Here is a 23,669-nt window from a genome sequence, read left to right on the forward strand (position 1 = left end):
TTTGGAATTTGTGATCTAAAGTGCATTCATAATGGGAGTAATGTTAAAAAGTGTATAAAAAGTATGAATGGTATTGAATGAATTTCCTGTACTTTACACACGTCACAACTAGTAATTGGAAAGAGATTGGTACTGGTCAAGAACTTGATTTTAAGAGTCAAAAGGGTAATTGATTTTTTTTTAAGGATTGAACAAGCTGAAAGGCTAGAGGATATTCAAAAAAATCTAAATAAAGGGTAATTAATTTTGATTAAAGTTAATAATGTATATATAATATTTTAATTAAATATATAATTATAGGGATCAAAGAACTGCTCCTTCGAGATGCAATAAATGTTCTTAATACAAGATTAGCACGTGAAACTGATAGCAATTCAAAGAAAGATTCTATATGGTTAAAGGAAATTATGATTACTGCTCATGAATGGGATTTAATACAAAATTTAGTTGATATATTGATTATTTGGATGGTAGTTCTTATTTTACGTATAGTATAATTAATCCTGTAATTGAAGAAATTAAAAAAAGACTAAACCATCATCGGCCACAGAAATAGATGAAGACGTTTTTGATTATGATGATATAGAAGATGAATCTGATCAACAACATGTAAGCACACCTGTAAATACATCTGGATTGTTGAAAGACTTTATGAATGCTTATATTAATATTGGAATTTTCAAGATTCTTGTACCCTTCTTTATTAGTAATAATTGTATAATATACAAATATATATATAGGTTTTGTATCTCTATTTATCTAATGAAAATAATTGATAATTGATAATATCAATTTTATTAAATTTTTATTTAAAATCTGGTTATAATCTAAACAATAAAAAAAATCATAATCCAGATAAATATTGGCAGATAATCCAAATGATCTACAGATTCGCTATGGATATCCAAATTTACGAAATTAATTATGAATCAGATTAACAGATCACAGATTCATTCAGATCTTAACACCACACAGGATGAAGATGATGAGATAAAGGAATTTGAACCTTCATCTCAAGATAAAAACTTAGTAAATATTGCAGATGAGTTAGAAGATAAACTACGTTATCATTTGTGAAAAAGGTTACGTCAGAAAAAGAGGGTAGAAGCAAATTTTGAAGAATCAGAAGCAGAATCAGAATTAGTAAACTTTGAAGATACTGAATTCATTGATCCTGAAGACCTTCAGGGTGTATCATTAGATGATACCATAGATGTAGTCGATGGAAAAACCATACCAGAGCGTATAGTAAAATGGCCAAATGATGCATATTACGACTTTTTAGAGTTGATAGTAGAGGGTAATATCTCTCAACAAACATAGTAATTTAGACAAATCACCATTGCCAAGTTCAATGATGGATTATCTTAATCAAATAAATTCACCTTTGATAGACTTTCCAATTTTTCGTGCTATTCAAGCTTTTCTGCAATGACCAGAAGTAGCCAATAACTTCGTCCATAAAGGAATCCAAAATAAATGAAGGTTGGTAAAGGCAAAACAAGAATATTTGGCGAACCTTTTGAAGGTAACTGGTGGCCATCATTAAATCAACTATTGTCCATCAGTTTTTTTAACTCTTAAAATTTGCTGGAGGCTAAAATTCTTTTAGTATTTCTCTCTAAAGTTCAAGATACAGAAATCAAAACTACAGAAAGTTTTCAAAGTTTACAGCATGATATATATCATAAATGCTTCAAAATTATACTTCAACTTTTATTAGAAAATCTGAAGCACTATATTTTGGAATTAATGGACAAGTGATTACTTTTGCTGCACAGATATCTTTTTTTCTCACAGATATGCTTGAAGCTGATGATATAACTGTGATATATAAAGGAGCATGGTGCAAAATACCATGCCATACTTGCATGATTTTGCAAAGTGATCTGAACAATATGAGTCTTAAACTAGAGAATATACCTCATAGAACTTATTATGAAAATATGAAGGAAGGGATTTTCTGTGTATTCTGTTGAAAACTCCTTCTGAAAATTTCCATAAATATCTTTATATTTCTGTAATGAATTTCAAAGATGTAAATTTTACACATGTATAATTTGTTTCAGAAATTTAAATATATACAAAGCCTGCATTTCTGACTATATGCATCATATTGATCTTAGACTCTTCAAATACCAATTGGAATTTACACAAGATATTTTGAAGGCAGTTGGAGGAACAGAATTACAAAAAAAATTTGATGATCAACTTCATCAGATTCCTCGCTTTCTGGATCTTAAACTCTTACATAAATTAGAACATTTAAACATATTTACTGCGTCAGACTATCGTAACATAATGAAAATTGCCCTTTTTGCCTTAGATGAAATTTTTTAAAAGAACAAAATAACCTGTAAAGAATTTTGTGAACTTTACGCAAAGTTTAGTAAGATATACATAATAAGCAGGAAAGAAATGTACACTGAAAAAGATCTGAAAATTTTTAGAGTAAGTCAAAGTTCATGAAGTCACATTAGAAATCATCAATACACTAAAGATTATCAATTATAGGAAGCAATTATTGATTGGTCTCTCCATTGTTCACTACAAACTGCAATTTTCTGAAATTACACAATTGGCAGTATCACACAGGTAGGATGCTAGTAAACATACAGTATATGATTTTATTCTAATTTATTTTGATTGTTTTTAGTGTCTGCTATTAGAAAATATGGTGCATTGAATGGATTGTCAATGGAAACATATGAAACACTCCGCAAATTATATGTCAAAACCCCATATTAGTTATCAAACAGAAAAGACATAATGAGACAATTGGTGAATGCTATTAGTTGAATTCGATATGACTAAAATCAATTTTTTTAAAATATACATAAAGTTAATTATAAATTCTAATATTCTTTATAGGTAAAATACAAAGAATTGATATCTTCTGCTAAAAAAGTTATTCATTGTAAAGCCAAAAAATTTGGAAAAGTACTTTGAAAACTAACATTAGATAATATCGATCAAAAAATAAAATTGTTGAAAAATCTGAAAATCCATCACATTCAAACTTCTTAAATACCTTTTTGGACACATCTTTACAGAAGTCTGAAAATAATGGATTTTACATTAAAATTTATGGCAAAGTAAATTTATATAAATTTACATATTATTTTATTTATTTTTTTGTATTATTAATTAATGAAATAATTTATATTGCAGGTATTAATGTTAGCAGAAATTTTATTTCTTCCAAACCATCCTATCTTACCTATCATACTAGTACATTGGTATGATTATTATTCCAAACGGTCATATGATCAATGCATTGTCTATTTTTAGGCATTGCAAAATGGATTGTGAAGCGAATTTGGGTCGATCAGGGAATCTTAACTTCAAGTATGCTCAATGAAGTTCAAAAACAAATGAATCGATTTCAAGTTCCGGTCGATTTGGGTCAAATTCCTGGCAAAATCGACTGCGGAAAGGATTTTCTAACTTCACTGCTGACCAGTGGCGAAATTTTTTCACAATTTATGCCACAGTATCGCTTTGGGACCATCTCTCAGCTGAAGATAGAAAAATTCTGACTCATTTTGTCAGAATTTGTTCGATATTGGTAAGTCAGATTATAGAATCCGACATGTTGCAGAAAGCCCATAGACGACTTGTTAAAATAATAAAGCTCATTGAGGTACAATATGGCAGGAATAAAATTACACCGAATCTACATCTCTCGCTTCATTTGTCCGAATGTTGTCATGATTTCAGCCCATTATATGCATTCTGGTGTTTTTCATTCGAACGCATGAATGGAATACTCGGTAAGATACACTGGCCTTTATTATTATTATTATTATTATTATTATTATTATTATTGGTTTTAAATTTTCTTTTAAATACAACCCTTAGGATCATTACCGAACAGTAACAGAAAAATTGAACCAGAACTAATGCATCGATTAATGAATGATAACCAAATCAGAGATATCATTACTTCTAGCGCTCAGATGAAAGGTCTTGAATTACTCGAAAATCATCCTACCGTTGGATCGCTATCAGAAAATGACCAATTCGCTTCAGATGAAATGGAAAGGTTTTGGCTAAATTCAAAAAATATCCAGGAATCTACTGTTACTGGATGCGAAGCGTTTCCTGGTGAAATGTTAAGACCTACTTCCGAAAATGTAGTATTATCACAATCGATGCTTGATTTAATGATCGATTATTATATTGCTACATATGAAATGTATAATTTCCAAAAACCATCTGATGCTATAGAGCAAGATGCGATAACTATTCATGTAAAAATGAATAAATTTGGGAGATGTCGTATTGGATCTGAGGTGTTTGGCTCCGCGTTATCATTTCGACACATAAAAAGTTCATATGTATTAGCCAAATTCATAACGACTGATGGAAAAGTCAATCGTTATCCTGGACAAGTCCAGTATTATTTCAAGCATGAAATTGACTTGCCAAATGGACCTACTGAGCATTATTTGGCTTTTATTAGGTGGTACCGACCAGCAAACACAGCAAATATTCGGTATCATTTTAGTATTGATGATACTGAAGAAACGGAAACATGCAATGTTGAATTATGGAAAACAGATTTTTTTCCTGAAAGTAGGGATTGTATTATTCCAGTACACAACATTCTTTGCCGATTTGTACCCGCTAAATATAAAATTTCTTCTAACCGCAACGCAACTGAATATTTAGCGATAAATCCATTAAATCGCAAGTTTCACATTCGGTAATTTACTAAAAGCTACAGAATTTTCTTTACAATAATTGTTTAACGAATTTTATGGAATTGGTTATTTAATAATAAATAATACGAATAAATTGATTTACAATAAAATTTGACGAATCTTTAACTTCAGTGTTTTCTTATTTTACTTATATGTCATTATTATTTATTGATATTAATTAAAATTAATTAAAAAATCGGTTAAAAATCGTCAAAAAAGTTTTAAGTCGATCGTTGTTATTAATAAAAATCGATAAAAAAGAAGTATTGGTCGATTTATAGTTTTTTTTATGTTACAGCTCAACCAAAAATCGACCAAAAATCGACCAGTTGATTTATGCTGAAATTTTTCCGAATTTTGTAATTAGCCGAATGTGTGACGAATCACGTGATGACGATGACGAACTTTTGACGAAAGGTATTAATGCCGAAAAAAATGATTTCGACCAGTGACCCTCTTCTTTGGTTACGATAACTTCCTTTTCTCTCTCTTCTTTAGCTTTGAATACTTCATTTCGCTTTTTAGGTATTTGGTTTTCTTTATCTGCTTCTTCTCAATTTGTGCTTAAGCAAGCGCGCTCTATGGTTAAAGATATGGCTGCTCTTTTTGGTCCAAAAAAGTTATTAGCGCAACATGTGGCCTATTTATATATTGCTGTTTTCCTCCCATGATTGGAATTTCGTCTACAAACCACTCTTTTTTCAGAAAAAACGATTGAATCGATTATTAAACCCATGTTCTTGGTTTTACAGAAAAAAACTGGACTTGCTGCTACCCCATTGGCTTTGTTATTTCTTAAACTTCCGTTTTCAATTCAAAATGCCTTTTATCGGTTCCTTTCCTCCTATATTGCATCTTTGCAAAAAATATTTACACATCCTGATTTTAGTGTTCCAATCCGAGGATATCCATCACCATTTTATCCGATCCGATTAGAATCCGCCATCAGTTTATCTGATCTGATTAGAAATCCGTCATCCGGAATATCCGCATAAGTATCATCCGGATCATCCAGATCATCCTTAATTCGTAATCCATGTACCAATCGGACCACCCCTTAAATCTGCATTTCCAATATAGGAATATCCACCAATTTTTAATCGAATAAATTGAAATTTTTAATGAAAAAACTTTGACATTTGCTTTATTTTATTAAAGTATCAAAAATAACTTTTAAAAAAGTCAAACTTTCACCAATAAACTTTAAATTTCTTCAAATCGTAATTTGTGTAACCATCGACACAAAACCGAAAATTTTTTTTACTTAATAATTTGAAAATAAATGCTTTAAATATGTTTAGAACTAATATTTTAAGATAAAATTACCATTTTTAAATTCCTAAAGATTGATTTATAAAAGTTTCATATAGGCATTAAAAATGGGAAAATGGATTATTGTTAGTTAACCTTAAAATAGGAAATATTTTTACATTTATTATATCATTTTTTTTTAATATTCTATTAATATATGTCCAAAGTATATATGTGTGAATTTTGAGACTTCTTGCTAGTACTTTTATTAGAAAAAAAAATGATAAATAATTTTTACTAAAATTTCGCTAATTGATGATATTTAAAAGCAATTTGCAAAATTTTGAGTTTTGAAATACTTAAATTTATATTTTTACAAAATAGATTTAATCTCAAGTTTTTTTAAAAAAAAATTTAATTGGTTTGGCTAAAAATTGACCGACTTTACTTTTTTTGGAAGTGGAGATTTGATTTTGCCGATCACTAGGTCCGATTCATTCGTGGATCGGCAATTAAGGATTATCTGAATTATCCGTTAATACCATTAAAATTTGTATATTATATAATTCCAGCCAGCATTAACTGATCGGCACCAGAATTTCCTTTTTTGGATACTTGTACAACAAGAATTCCCATTTTCGCAGAAATCAAAATTTCCTTTTTGGAAATTTGTGTAACGTCACGTGATTTGGCGGGATCCGAATCATTATAAATTAAATTTGTCAGATATCCGTCAGATGAATCCGTTATTATCCGTAATCCGAGAAATCTGATCCATTATTATCTGTCATCTGTGTAATCTGATCCGTTAACTTATCCGTTATCCGTATAACCGCCAATATCCGGATATCCGTTAAAAAATCCGGATAGCGGCTAATCGGATTGGAATACTACCTGATTTCAGGCATTTTGCCCTTTATGCTATCTCTTATCTTCAAAGATATTTGGGCGCTGAAAGCTGCCCGACTACCATTAGCCTGGAACCATGGTCTCAAGTAATCTCTCTTCGAACACATACTTTGTTTAATTCAATTTTATTTTCCTCGTGATTGAATATCACATGGTCCCTCCCTTTCTGACCTCCGAAACGGGATTTACAACAAGCCTTGCCGCTTCGATCCATTTTACCACATTCGATTTTTCAGATGGCTTGGAAACTCTGGAAAAATCTGAACATTTTTGTGCTTGCTCAACTGGCTTCTCGTTACCTTGGTATCATTGGTCGTAAAGGACGAATTCCTACTTGATTTAATTTTATTATTAATAATTTTCTTTCTTCTTCTTCCTCTTCTTTATTTTTGTCTTTGTATTTTATTAATTCTTCTTTTACTTTAGTTTCACCTTGTTTATTAGATCATACTGTTAAAGATTATCATTTTTATCCTCAATGGGCTATTAATTTTAATTCTGCTACCCAAACTTTATCTGTTGGCCATGTCTGTATCACCTATAAGAAACAAAACTCTGCTATTATGTCTCATTGGCTTCCTGTATCTACTTCAGCCGATAAACGATCCTATAATTTTTGCCCTGGTTGTTCTTTTAACATACCTGCTCTATCTAAGAAATCTGCAATTAAACAGCGCTGTAATAGCGAAAAATGTTTTTTCAATGTTGCTTTATCTAAAACAACGGGATATCCTACCAGAAATGCTAAAGTATTTGCGGCTTATCTCCCTATAACTCTATCTACTTCATGGAGTTATGCTACTTCTCTGGCTCTTGTACATTTGACAAATTTGTCCTCGCCTGATCCCTCCATCAATTTCTCTCCTTCTACATCAAGGATTGATGACGATGATATTTTACCTCTTTCTGTGCATACTGTGTATACCGATGGTTCATTCTTGTCTGCTAAGAACTCTTTTTCTCCTTCTATGACTTCTGCTTGGTTTGCTTTTAATGATGATGAATTTATTCTTGACTCTTCATCTTTGTGCCTCCCTTCATGTTTTCCTTCAGCTTTGCGTTCTGAGATCTATGCTATTGTATTAGGACTAAACGCTCTTCCCCATAACTCTTCAATTTCCATTTATACTGATTGTAGTCAACTTATTTCGTTATGGAAACGTTTTGTTAATGCTCCTTTTTCACCGAAGTTGCTTCGTGAACCCAATCATCTTCTTTGGCTTTCTATTCGATAACTTATCATGGATCGTGTTCTCAATGTCAATTTGATTAAAGTCCCTGCTCATGGCGATGACATTTATAATATATAAACGGATTCTTTGGCTAAAAATGCTCATTCGTCTTTACAACCTACTTTCTCATCTTTGGCTTTTTGTCAGCTCCATATCTATTGACTTTTAATTCTTTGCCTATTGACATGAATATCCATCATTTTATACGCTCTATAGCAGATTCTCGTGCTCTTTTATCATTCTGTTCTATGGCGCATTTTACTGCACTTGGTTCTCCTGCACTCTTTGACTGGGCTGGTATACATTTTTGCCTTTCGCAGATTAAAGGTTTCGCTTCGCATAAGAATGGTCATCCTGAATTTTGGATCTTTAGTATCAAACTTCTTTTGGATATGTTGCCTACTTTGACTACTCTACAACAACGTATGACTCATTTGTATTCTCCGGATTGGCTCTGTCCGCAATGTAACTCTGCTCCTGAAGATTTGAATCATCTTTGGACTTGTCCTTATATTTTACCTGATCTTAACCCATGTTCAACGCATCATTCCAAAGTTATTAAATTTAGAGACCTTTGCTTATCTTCGTTCTTATCCTTGAAATCCTTGGATATTTCCTTTCAAACTGAATTTTCTACTTTAGATTGTTGGGATTACGATACCCCTTCTCCGTCCTGTCTTTGGCTTTCTAGAGGATTATTGCCTGCGCATTTGACGGCATTTCTGAAACAGTATTTTCCATTTCTGTTATATACAAAACTATTTCTCCTCTTCTTAATGACTTCCAAGTCGAACTGTATGGTGAAATTTGGTTATGTCAGAATGTTCTTTTCCATGCTTGGGAAGAGTCACAGGGTATTTCGGCTGCTTCCAAATCATGTGGCCCATCTTTAAATTCTTCACCTATTACTTCTTCTTCACAAATTCACAACTCTTCTCTGGCGACAGTTTCTCAGGATTCCTGGATTTCTTGGATATCCTCTTATATAATTCGGGGTGGATCATGGATTTCGCACTTGGATTTTCTGCGCCACTTAACAGTTCAACCTCTTAGGATTTCTTTCTGGTAACGGATTAGATTTTTGGATGTTGGATAGTTAACTCACACTGGCCTTCAGGTAAAGTTGGGATATGCGATTCTGTAATAGTTTAATTTTTCTTCGCTTTAATTTATTTTAGTTTAGATTTCTTTACTTGTATGAGTCGTGAAGCTACTCTTTTTATTTTTTAGTTTATTTTCTTATTCTTGTAATATTGTTCAATTTTATTTTTGATGTTAAATATAAATAAAAAATAAAGTCATAAGACTGTTTGCACAGGAAAGGATAAAACTACCACCATTCGATTCGTCTCAGTGAGACGATTCTAACAAGCTATGATACATCTTTGTACGATTATTAGATGCCAAGTTATTTAATATATTCTTTATATAACTGTGATTATAAACAGTTCTTTTTAATATAAGATTTTTGAGGATAGGTGTGATAGTGACTATAGATAGATTGTGACTATATAGGATAGATTTTAATAATAAAGTGTTTTGAACATTCAACTGGTGTGACTATATAGTAGAATGTGACTATAACGGGAGTGACTATAGAGGGAGTTCACTGTATATTTGAGTGGCAACCACTCGGAATCCAAACAGAATATTGCCTTTTTAAAAAAATTGGTCAAAATTGAGTTATAAATCAGATTAAAATCAGATGATCGATTTCTATCTGATTTGGACTATTTCGACTAGTGGCAACAAATTGACGGTTTTGATCCACAGAGTAAAAACATGGAGTGATTCGGAGATAGGTGGAAAAGCAGTAAACAGCCCATTGGTCAGTAAATCGGGCAATTGAATTAGCATTGTCATATACAATGCGGGCTTGTTGTACTTTCGTATTGGGTCTGAAAAAAAAGCGGCAAGAGATAATGTTTCCAAATTTCTTGAAGTAAGCCATAAGGTTATCTTTTTTAATAAAGAATGGAATATCGGTAACTTGGATAGCCCAGAGATCTTCATTAGAACAGAGTTGGCAAGGGTTATGTACGTGGAATATAAAGTCAGGGAACTCAGGATGAGAGGAGCCAGCACATAAGTCACATGCTTCAGCAGTATGGAAATGGATAACAAGACGCTTAGCATCACCAGAACCAGTTATACGTGCTTTTCAGTGTATGACTCGTAAGTTTCTAAAAAAGATTATTAACAGCCTTGATAAGAGCCTTATTAGTTGGAAATTTTTTAAGGGATTCAGGGGCAGCATTCAGCGTAGCCGCAGCCTGAAAATCATCTCTGGTTATAGAAAAAGTTACCACTGAATCCAGGACTTGATCGCCAGAAGAAACACCATTGGTTTTCAAATTGGGCAACGCATTAAGGGTTGCGCAACGTGACTGAGCGTAGTTGGCGCAGCAGAATTTTTTGGGAAGGAGGTCAAAGTATTTTTGCCAGAGATATTTTGTTGAGGAGAAAAGAAAGGACCATCTTTTCTAACGACAACAGTCTGGGTGTCGGCAATGTAATCTTCATTCATAGAATTTTTGGTAATCATACGGTTACATTTTTGCTGGACAGTGTTTTCACCATCAGAGCTTGAGTCATCAGAGTTATTATTCTTGATGGGAAGCTTTCCTACTGTTAGGGTTATAATTTTTACGGCCTTTCTTAGTATAGTTACTAGACATAATAGAGGATGTTAGGTTGAAAATATAAAATTTTGTTAGTAGTTTGTATTATTTTTAAAAAAATAATAAAAAATATTTTCGTCAGAAATTTTTGTTATTGAAAAATTCAGGAGAGAATTGATGATGATATTTTATTATAGACAAACATAGTTTGAGCTTAAATTTTATTAATTAATGCTAAAGTGACTTTAGAGAACACAAAGTGATTTAAAAAGTACTACAACAAGTGCAAAACTAATAGAAAACAAAGAACAAATAATCTTCTGAAATTACAAATAAAAAGAAAAGCTAAGATTATAAACCCCACTCTCTCTATATAAATAACTACAGCTACCATTAGTTGAAATAAGGCAAATCGGCTAAAATCGAATTACGGCTGAAATATGTCCGATTTTTACAAAAAAAATATATTCTGATTGTTATTCGATTGACTGCCAATCAGATGTACTTTGGAACTTAAATCATACTAAATTCGGACAGTCAATCAGATGTACTTCAGAACTTAAATCGGACAAAAATCGGACTATTTTTTTCTGAATTTATTTCAATTTTTATTATCAAATTTATTAAATGTATTTATTAATTAAATGCTTAAAAACTTTATAATTATATTATTATTATTAGATCTATTTAAATTACAAATAAATATTGCTAATTCAAAATTATAATAAAATAATAATAATAAAATAAACCATGATTTGTACTTACGAATCTTGGTTTTAATTCATCCATTCGTCGAAAATCCACCCAAACCTATAAAAAAAAAAAGAACGGTTATTAGTAACCGTTCATTAATATTAATAAAAAAAATTTAACCAAGATTCGTATATACCTACAAATCTTGATTTTTTTCCGTTCTTCAGAACTTGAAAGCCCACCCGAACCTATAAAATAAAAGAAAGGAACGGTTAGTACCCGTTTCAAAATAATAAAAAATAAAAATAAAAAATAAACCAAGATTCGTACTTACTTACGAATCTTGGTTCCTTTCTTCTGATCTTTGGAAGTCAACCCAAAACCTAAAAAAAAAAAAAAGGAACGGTTAGTAAACTGTTCCAAATAATAAAAAAAAAATAAAACCAAAACCAAGATTCGTATATACTTAAGAATCTTGGTTCTTTTCCGTACTTCGGAATTCAAAAATCCACCCGATCCTAAAAAAAGAAAAGAACGGTTATTAGTAACTAAGGAATGGCCCTCAAATGATTTTTCAAATCTGCAATATTGCGGATTTTGGAGTAAAATTGCGGTTAGTAATCCGCAATTCCACAATTCTGATTGGCTAATGTTTTTAAATAATAAATTATTTTTTAAACGTTTATAACGATAAATAAATAAAAATGTTTTTTAAATCAATATAATAAATTTATTTATTTATTTGTTTATTTGTTTATCATTCGTCTTAAGCATAGACCAATATTTTTCTAAATTGCATAACTGTGCCGTTTCTTAGAAAAAATTCTGGACAATTTTGTCCATTTTTAAAATAAATCTCCCCGCTATATATATTTTCATCCAGCAACCCTATAAAAAGAAAAGAAATGTTAGTGACGTTTCTTTTTAAAGAAAATTAGCAACAAACATCTTTTCATTCGGTTCTCTCTTACCTCAATTTCAAAATTCTGGTCGTGTCTTTATTTATTAAAACCCTACGAAAAGAAAAAAAAATAAATTAATTAAATTTATCAAAAAAAAATAATGAAAATTTTCCGGTTCTCCTTTACCTCAATCCGGAATTCTGGTCATACTTTTCGTCTGGCAACTCTAGTGAAAATTATTAAAAAAAAGTAACAAAATCCCTTCCCGGTCCTCTCTTACCTCAATTCCAGAAGTTTGGCCATGCTTTTCGTTTGGCAACTCTACAAAAATGAAAAAAAAAATAAATTAGTTTGAAAATATTAAAAAAAAAAGCAACAAAAACCCTTCCCGGTCCTTCTTTATCTTAATTTCAAAAGTCCGGTCATGCTTTTCTTTCAGCAACTCAACAAAAACAAAAAAAAAAATAAATTAGTTATTAAAAAAAATAACGAAAACCCTTCCCGGTCCTTCTCTTACCTCAATTTCAAAAGTCTGGCCATACTTTTAGTCCAGCAACTCTACAAAATCAAAAAAAAAAAAAAATTATTAAAAAAAACAACTTGCCGTCCGGTTTCTCCTTATCTACATGACTCCATTTTAAAAAATTCAGTCATAATTTTTGTCCAGAAACTTCAATAAAAAAGAAAAAGAGATCATCAGATGATTTGTACTATGCAATTTATCTGATAATCTGTGTCAGACTGGAGGACTATAATTGGCAAATCCGCAAATCCGCAAATATTCCGCAATTTTGTAAAGTACCACAATTGTACCGCAATTGAATTGCGGTACTTTAGATTATTTGCGGAATTGCAGAATATTTGCGGAATTGCGAATAATTGCGAATTGCAGATTTGCAGATATTTAGACTTCAAAATCCGCAATGTTACGCAATACCGCAAATCGCAATTATTCCGCAATTGCCTATTTGCAGCGTCATCCTTATTAGTAACCATTCATTAATAATATTAAAAAAAAAAGAAAAAAAAATCAAGATTCGTAATTATACATGCTGCCCAAATTATTTTGGGATGCCATAATTCATTCGGTTTATATATAATTTACTATGTAAAGTGCCAAAATAATTTGGGATGCCATAATTGAATTTGGGATTTTACTTATAATTACGGCAGTCCAAAATAATTTGGGTGGCATGTATATTCGTAATTAGTAGTTATGAATCTTGATTTTCCATTCTTCAGAATTTGGAAATCCACCCAATCCTTAAAAAAAAGAAAAGAACGGTTATTAGTAACCGTTCATTAATAAAATTAAACAAAACAAAAAAATTAAAACCAAGATTCGTATATACTTACGTAGTGCTCCGAAATAAGTCGAGTTGACTTGCGAGTTGGTCGAGTCGAGTCAAGTCAAGTTGAGTTGAAAATTACAATCAAATCAAATCGATTCAAGTCAAGTTAATAATTTAATAAAATCGAGTCGAGTCAAGTTAAGCCGAATTAAACATAATTCCGGCCAAATTTATGGAATTTCTTTTTTTGGAAATTATGTTACACAAAATCCGAGACGAAAAATTTTTGAAATTTACAAAAATGGAAATTTGTGAAATGGCTATCACCAAAAAAAGGAAATGATCGGCATAGCCGAATAAAATCACGTGATTTAATTCGACTTGACTCGATTCGATTTGACGGGCCAACTTGACTCGAATCGAGTCAAGTTTATATTTTTTATAATTTTAACTCGACTCGACTCGACTCGATTTAACTCAAGTCGAATTGAGTTTACATATAACTCGACTCGACTCGACTCGTTCGGAGCTCTATACTTACGAATCTTGGTTCTTTTCCGTTCTTCGGAACTCGCGAACCTAAAAAAAAAAAGAACGGTTATTAGTAACCGTTCATTAATAAAATTTAAAAAAAAACAAAATTAAAACCATGATTCGTATATACTTACAAATCTTGGTTTTTTTTTCATTCTTCAGAACTCGGAAGCCCCTTCTGAGACTCCGAACCTATAAAAAATAAAAGAAAAAGAACGGTTAGTAATAACAATTCCAAATATTAAAAAAAGAAAAAAAAACTAAGATTCATAGTACGAAATCTTAGTTTTTTTCCGTTCTTCGGAAACTCACCTAAACGGCCGAACCTATAAAAAAAGAAAGAAACAGTTAGTAACCGTTCATATAATAGGAAAAAAAATAAAATAAAAAATAAACCAAGTTTCGTACTCGTACTTACGAAACTTGGTTCTTTCCATTCTTCAGAACTCGAAAGCCAACCCGATCCTAAAATAATAAAGAAAAAAATGGTTATTAATAACCGTTCGTTAATATTACAAAAAAAAACAAAAAAAATTAAACCAAGATTCGTTTACTTAAGAATCTTGGTTCTTTTCCATTCTTCGGAACCAGGAAGTCCGCCCGAAACCTATAAAAAAAAAGGAACGGTTAGCAACCGTTCCGAAATATTAATAAAAAAAATTAAACCAAGATTCGTTTACTTACGAATCTTGGTTCTTTTCCATTCTTCGGAACTAGGAAGCCCGCCCAAAACCTATAAAAAAGAAAGGAACAGTTAGTAACCATTCCAAAATATTAATAAAAAAAATTAAACCAAGATTTGTTTACTTACGAATCTTGGTTCTTTTCCATTCTTCGGAACCAGGAAGCCCACCCGAAACCTATAAAAAAGAAAGGAACGGTTAGTAACCGTTCTGAAAAATTAAAAAAAATAAAAAACAAGATTATTAAGAATCTTGGTTCTAAATCCCCTTCCTCTTTCCCCTTCCCCATTTTTTATTTTAAAGTCCAGTTTCGTGTTAAAGCCAGCGTCCTCCTGCTTCTAACAAAAAAAATAATGAAAAGAAACGTTAGTTTGTTTCTTAAATTAACAAAACTTCACTTTCCCGTTTTTTACCTTAAAGTTTAGTTTCGTGTTAAAGCTGACATCCTACAAAAAAAAACAATGAAAAAAAATTCGTTTTTTAAATTAAAAAAAAAAAAATTAAAAAAAATATGTAAGTTTCAAAACGAAACTTACATTACTTCCAAGAAAAAGAGGCAGAAGAAAGGTATGAGAAAAGGGAGGGGGAGAAAGGAAGAAGCAAGGAAAGGATGAAAGGGAAAGGAAAGGACAATAGGGAAAGGGAGGGGAAGGACGAAAGGACAGGGGAAAGTAGGGATGAAGTGAAGTAAAAGGAAGGAATGAAAAGGGAAAGTTTAAAAAAGATCTTTTTTTAAACTTTGATATGCATAACGCGTGATGTTTAATTAGACTATTCGACTAATGTCTAATCATAGATCATGGTCGAATTTTTAATTGAATATAGGCCGGCCTTTTTTGACTAGTGAAATCAGAAATTGGCTATGCCGAATGTCACCTGATATACAGACAATCATCAATTATTAGCCGAAATTTAGCCGAAATAAGGACGATTTGCCTTATTTCCGATTTGCCTTATTTCGACTAGTGTACTCCCCCAAATCTATTTCAAAATGGGTAAAGTCAACTATGCTATACGTAACCCATCCAGCGCCGTATCCACTCCTAGAATCAGTAAAGAACCTTTAAGCTACCATTAGCATTTAGCACCATCAGAAACGCATAAAATTCAATTTTTCCTATTTGACTACATATTATGGATAACAAACCTATTTCACGGAACTTTTTAGTGTCATGCAGTCCAGCTGATGAGGAACTTTTTAGTGTCGTGCAATTCCCGAAAGGACATCCACCTCATTGCGAACAATCCCAAATGAAGGATACCCACCTCATTGCGAACAATCCTTTGACCTTGGCATACTACAAAAACTGTTATCACCCGAGTGATCATCAATTTTGAAATTGTAACACCAAGCCACCATGATGATCAAATTTTCCAGTATCCCCCACCTTCAAAGAAAATAAGATTACACCAAAAAATGTGACCAAGAAAAACAAAAAGCAAAAAATAAAAACATAAATCTCAGGAAAACTCAAAGTGCAATGAGAAAAACCTGAGTAAAAAACACCAAACATACACCTCAACTCCATCTTCTTATTTTAGAAGACTAACTCCCCGTTAACAACATCAACTAGCAAGAAATACGTTGGTCAGAAGCTCCTTCCAAGAAATGCCAGTCCGGCCTGTGAACCACTTGGCCAGTTAGTCTTTAAAGGCGTAGGAATCAAGACGTACTACTTTTCAACCTTTTAGAAAGCCCAGGATAATGTTCATATGAAACTGCCATCTTACAGTATTATTGGTAACTCCAAAACTCATGATAATGGTCTTAACTCAATATAAGTCGTAAGGAGTTCAAGCGAAACTAAAAACCTCAGTAATAACTTCATATAACGTCGAAAAGTCCTTTTACTATCACTCAAGGCAAAAAATCCTCATTTTTTATCCATATCTTCTTGGAAAAAAATGGGCAGAGCCCAACGGGAGAGAAAGTACGATGATCCTTGATATTTTACTATAATATATTGAATATCTAATAAATCTATGATATGTGACTGATATTTAACTACCCAATATTAAGGATGACATCGCAAATAGGCAATTGTGGAATAATTGCGATTTGCAGTATTGTGAAACATTGCGGATTTTGAAGTCTAAATATTCACAAATCCGCAATTCGCAATTATTCGCAATTCCGCAAATATTCTGCAATTCCGCAAATAATCTAAAGTACCACAATTCAATTGCGGTACAATTGCAGTATTTTACGAAATTGCAGAACATTTGTGGATTTGCAGATTTGCCGATTATAGTCCGCCAGTCTGACACAAATTATCAGACGAATTGCATAGTATAAATCATCTGATAATCTCTTTTTCTTTTTTATTGAAATTTCTGGACAAATATTACGACTGAACTTTTTTAAATGGAGTCATAAAGATAAGGAGAAACCAGACAGAAAGTTGTTTTTTTTTAATAAATTTATTTTTTTTTTTGATTTTGTAGAGTTGCCAGACGAAAAACATGGTTGGACTTTTGAAATTGAGGTAAGAGAAGGACTGGGAAGGATTTTTGTTATTTTTTTTTTAATTTATTTTTTTTTCATTTTTGTAGTGTTGCCAGACAAAAAGTACAGTCGGATTTTTAGAATCGAGATAAGAGAGGACTGGGAAGGATTTTTGTTATTTTTTTTAATACTAATTTATTTTTTTTTGTTTTTGTAGAATTGCTAGAGAAAAAGCATGACCGGACTTCTGAAATTAAGGTAAGAAAGGACCGAGAAGGATTTTTGTTACTTTTTTTTTAATATTTTCAAACTAATTTATTTTTTTCATTTTTGTAGAGTTTCTAGATGAAAAGCATGACCGAACTTCTGGAATTAAGGTAAGAGAGGACTGGGAAGGGATTTTGTTACTTTTTTTTTAATAATTTTCATTAATTTATTTTTTTTTTCATTTTTGTAGTATAGAATTGCCAGACGAAAAGTATGACCAGACTTCTGGATTGAGGTAAGGGAAATTTTCATTTTTTTTTTGATATAATTTAATTAATTTATTTTTTTTTTTTCGCAAGATTAATTAAAGATATGACCAGAATTTTGAAATTGAGGTAAGGGAGGACTGAAGGAAAAGATGTTTGTTGGCTATTTTCTTTAAAAGAAATATTTCTACTTTTCTTTTTATAGGGTTGCTGGATGAAAATATATATAGCAGGGAGACTTATTTTAAAAAATGGACAAAATTGTCCAGAATTTTTTCTAAAAAATGGCGCAGTTATGCAATTTAGAAAAATATCGGTCTATGCTTAAGATGAATGATAAACAAATAAACAAATAAACAAATAAATTTATTATATTGATTTAAAAAACATTTTTATTTATTTATTGTTATAAAACAGTTAAAAAATAATTTATTATTTAAAAATATCAGCCAATCAGAATTGTGGAATTGCGGATTACTAACCGCAATTTGACTCCAAAATCCGCAATATTGCAGATTTGAAAATCATTTGATTGAGGGCCCAACCTTACCCGATATGTATAAGATATGTACATGATATTTACAATATATGTCACCAATTTTCTACATTTCTACTACACTTATTGGTAGCCGATATATGTAGTATTGTTAAATATCATACACATACTGTATATCACATATATTGCACATATATCAGGTATCCGATATGTACCCGATAACATTGATTTTGACCAGTGTGAACCATCATTGTGGAGTTCAGAGTAGGTTTGGATTTTTTTGTTTATGATCATAGTGATATGTTATTGTATCATGTAATAGGCCTTTTCAGCAATTTTTACATTGATTTCATCTTTTGCCTCTTTGTGTTTTAATTTAATAACTCTTCTTTATTGGTTACTACTGGGAGGATAATAAGTTTTACCTGAATTTGAAAATAAGGAAATCCAGGAAACGTAAAGAAGATCTTTAGTTTAACGTAAACACAAGGAGATAGAGAAACCCAAGAATCTAAAAAAATATGACTGTTATGCTACACAGCTCTTGGTTCAATGATGTTTACCATTGTATTTGCAATTTGTGGATCAGTTAGTTTGGCGATGTATTGAGATTCTAATAATAAAAAACAGTATTTACAAGCTTGGAAGATTCTATCATCTAACGATGAATTTAAAGAAGCAACTGGTGATTTGAAGATTCTTTTGCAGTAGCACTTAAAGCATTCATTTTGTTTTTTCTTTGTATATAGATTGTTTTGGGATATACATTTAAATCCATTTATAAATTTCTTGTACATGTAGTGAAATCCTTGATTGATGACTTTATTATAACCGTTTGCATGGTAGGAGACTGTATAACTAATGTAAGGTTGCTGGAGAAACTAGGAGGTTTTGGCAAATTGGAGAAATGCTGAAATAGCGAAATTTTTCCAAAACTATATGAAAGTCTTATTAAAAAGTTGGCGAAACTCTGGAGAAAAGCAAAACCTGATGAAACTTATTATAAATGCTGAAACTGCTGAAACCTTGCCGAAACTATAATAAAACTATAGTAAAATCTTGGAGAAACTAATCGTAGGATTTTGGAGAGGTTTAGGCAGGCAATCTTAAACTAATGCCTAAACAATTTGATTTGATCATTTATAAACTCTATTGACTTGCCAAATTTTGGTATTATCATTAGTATTATTAGGTTCCATTGATAGTAAAATCGATGTTGAAGTAGAATCATCAATAGCATCTTCGTTAATGGGTGAAGGTGATCTATCAGACTTGTTGTGTTATTAGTGTCCTTAAAACTATGAATAGTTATATTTTTGTGTAAAAAAGAAAAAAGAACAAGGTAATTATATTGAGAAGCATCCAGGAGATATCCTTTTTTATATCTCAGATGCATAATGGGTTTACAGATTTGTTGATCATTAGAGAAAAGAAAGTTTTTTATCTTGCTGCATAAATTTGATCTTGGAGATTAATGATTAGGTTCGATTTGTTAATACAAAAGATTTGATTTTTTAAGCATTCAAAATGAGCACATTGGCATTTCGTGATTTTATCATGTTTGCATTTTATAAAAAATGTAATAAAAATGTAATAGAATAGACTGAATAGTAAATAATATAAAGAAACATGGTGTATTTGAAACTATTAGCCTTATAATATATTTGATATTTAATGCCAAGTCAATGTGAATAAATTGTTTTTGATTCTTTTTTTTTCATAGGTTGAAAGCATCAGCGATCACATTTAGGTAAAGTGTTGTTATCAGAAAGTTGTACAATTAAAGTATTAATTTAAAAAATTCATGTTGATATGTAATACAAGTACATCAAGCGTTAGACATGATGGAATTTTTAACGTTAAGATTATGTTTATTACGATATATTTAAAATCATATATAGGTCACGTAATATATATAATCATGTGACAAGGTGCGATGCATCGACATGGTGATAAATTACAAAACTCTAATAAATAAATAAAATAAAATAATTATAGTAGGTAATCAAAAATATATAGACATCTCTCAAATTAAAAAAATTATCATACATATAATTAAGGTTGCTTATTTAAACCTCTTTTATAGTTTTGGCATTTATAATAAGTTTTGGCAGTTTCACCTTTCTCTAAAGTTTTGCCAGTTTTTTAATATAACTTTAATATAGTTTTGGCAGAATTTTGCTTTTCGGCGAAACGCCATCTTACTTAAACCCATAGGTTTCGGCAAGCAACCTTACATATACAGTCAGACCCCTATACAGTCACACCCTATACAGTTACAAGGACCCCAAAAAATACTTATATAGGTAAGGTCCTAAAAATATTTTTTATTAGTAGTTCTAAGCACAGGTTTTTACTATGATTGCTAAGCATTGTTGATATCTAACCTTAAAAATTATATAAAAATAAGCAAATTAATCTTCTAACCTAATTAAATTTTTATTATAACACATATAATTTATAAAATATATTTATTAATTAATATATTTTATTAAATCCAATTTTAAATATGTTGTGAAGTTAAACTAAACATAATATACAAGTAGATTAACAATATTCAATTAATAAAGTTAATAAATAGTAAAAGAAAAATTCGAAATTAATACTATTACAAAAAATGTAAATTTCTCCATAAGTATTATACTTACACCCATAAAAATTAATATGTAGGTAGTTTCGACCTTGCTAAACAATTTTCAATTAATTTAGAAAGTCGATTTTATTTGACTAAAGGGGTGTAATTACGCTCTGAAGTTGTAAATGAAGAAATGAGAAATTCAGAAGTTAGTACCATTATGAAAAATGCACTTTCTCCATAAGTATTATACCCACACTCATGAAAATTAATATATAAGTAGTTTCGACCTTGCTGAACAACTTTTAATTAATTTAGAAAGTCGATTTCATTTGACCAAAGTGGTGTAATTACGCTCTGAAGTTGTAAACGAAAAAGTGAAAAATTTAAAAGTTATTACCATTATAAAAAATATGCTTTTCTATATAAATATCATACTTATCCTTATGAAAATTAAAATACAAGTAGATTTAACTTGCTGAATAACCTTACTTAAGCATAAAAGATAATTTGATATAACCAAAGTGGTAAGTAGTGAAATTATTTTAAAGTAAAACATATTTACAGTAATTTTATTTAACAAAATAAACATGTATAATTTAGTAATTTTATATTAAAAATAATACACTGAGTTTAATAAAAATTAAAAAGATACTATTGAAAAATAATTAATAAAACATTGAAAAAAAAAACTGAAATTCCATTAAAAAAAAATTTTTGTTTATGTATTTATATAAAATCGTGAAATGTAGTACAAAATTAACACTTACCGTTAGTAAAAATAAATAAAAATTAATTATAAATTCAATATATAGTAATTCAAAAAGTTCTATAAATATGAAAAATAAGCAACTAGAAACTCTTAATATTTTAAAATAATACCAAAAATATGCAATTTAATTATCTTATATAGTATAAAATTTTCTCAAAATTAAGCATTATAAAATTCTTACATCATAAAATTTTTCTATGTTGGCTAAGCACCTTGTTACCTTACATATAGTGTTCTAAACGGATCGAATCAGATCAGATTTGAGATGAATCTGATCCGATTTGAATTCAGAACAAAAAAAAATGGATTCGATCTGATCTGAATTCAGATAAAAAAAAATGGATCTAATCTGATCTGAATCTGAAACAGACTTGATTCGATTCGGTCTGAATTCAATTCGGATTTATCTGATTTGATCTGAATCCAAAATTTAAAAAATGTTGTGAACATTTCACAACATTTTTTAACGATTTTAATAAAAAACGTTGCGAAATGTTTTTTATTTTTAATTTAAAATAAAAAAACCGTTTTGCAATGGTTTTTTTACTATTTTAATAAAAAACGTTGTAAACGTTTTTTATTATTAATTTATCGAAAAAAATGTTTCGCAACATTTTTTTAATGATTTAATAAAAACGTTGCGAAATATTTTTTATTTTTAATTTAAAATAAAAAATATCGTTTCGCAACAGTTTTTTTACTATTTTAATAAAAAACGTTGCAAAACGTTTTTTATTATTAATTTACCGAAAAAAAACATTTTGCAACATTTTTTTAACGATTTTAATAAAAAATGTTGTGAAATGTTTTTTACTTTTAATTTAAAAGAAAAAACTGTTTTGCAACAGTTTTTTAACTATTTTAATAAAAAATGTTGCGAAACGTTTTTTATTATTAATTTATTGAAAAAAAAACATTTCGCAACATTTTTTTAACAATTTTAATAAAAAACGTTGTGAAGCGTTTTTTATTTTTAATTTAAAAGAAAAATACCATTTCGCAACGGTTTTTTTAAATATTTTAATAAAAAATGTTGCGAAATATTTTTTATTATTAATTTAAAAGAAAAAAACCATTTCGCAACAGTTTTTTTAACTATTTTAATAAAAAAACGTTGCAAAACATTTTTTACTTTCAATTTAAAAGAAAAAAACTATTTTGCAACGGTTTTTTTTAACTATTTTAATAAAAAACGTTACGAAACATTTTTTATTATTAATTTATTGAAAAAAAAATGTTTCAAAACGTTTCAAAACGGTTTTTTAACAATTTTAATAAAAAACGTTGTGAAACGTTTTTTATTTTTAATTTAAAATAAAAAATACCATTTCGCAACAGTTTTTTAAATATTTTAATAAAAAATGTTGCGAATAAGGTTGCTTGTCTAAACCTCTTCAAAATCCTATGATTAGTTTCGTCAAAATTTTACTATAGATTTATTATAGTTTCGGCAGAGTTTTGGCAGTTTCGGAATTTATAATAAGTTTTGGCAGTTTCGCCTTTCTCCAAAGTTTCGCCAGTTTTTTAATATAACTTTAATATAGTTTCAGCAGAATTTTGCTTTTCGGCAAAACGCCATCTTGCCTAAACTCCTAGGTTTCGGCAAGCAATCTTAGTTGCGAAACGTTTTTTACTTTCAATTTAAAAGAAAAAATACTGGTTTGCAACGGTTTTTTTAACTATTTTAATAAAAAAAATGTTGCAAAACATTTTTTATTATTAATTTATTGAAAAAAAATATTTTGCAACATTTTTTTAACGATTTTAATAAAAAACGTTGTGAAATGTTTTTTATTTTTAATTTAAAATAAAAAATACCATTTCGCAACAGTTTTTTTAAATATTTTAATAAAAAATGTTGTGAAACATTTTTTATTATTAATTTATTGAAGAAAAAAATGTTTTGCAACATTTTTTTCGATTTTAATAAAAAATGTTGTGAAATGTTTTTTATTTACCATTTTGCAATGGTTTTGAACCAGATCTGATCCGATTTTAATGAATTGTTAATCTGATCTGATCTGATCTGAAACAGATCAAATTTTTTTGATTCAGATTAGATCACGGATCATAAAATATATGGT

The 23,669-nt window shown here is 29.8% G+C and overlaps 1 protein-coding gene across 1 annotated transcript; it reads left to right on the forward strand.

Moving 5' to 3' along the window:
* Window positions 1–924: 924 nt before the first annotated feature.
* Window positions 925–1,323, forward strand: OCT59_019435 (uncharacterized protein; the record flags this gene model as incomplete). The annotated part of the gene is made up of 2 exons (XM_066143535.1): window positions 925–1,029; window positions 1,093–1,323. 2 exons carry the CDS (start codon window positions 925–927, stop codon window positions 1,321–1,323), a joined length of 336 nt encoding a protein of 111 aa, XP_066005273.1.
* Between the last annotated feature and the right edge of the window lie 22,346 nt (window positions 1,324–23,669).

The sequence above is a fragment of the Rhizophagus irregularis genome, chromosome 29 (assembly GCF_026210795.1).
Source record: "Rhizophagus irregularis chromosome 29, complete sequence".
NCBI classification, from domain to species: Eukaryota; Fungi; Glomeromycota; class Glomeromycetes; order Glomerales; family Glomeraceae; genus Rhizophagus; species Rhizophagus irregularis.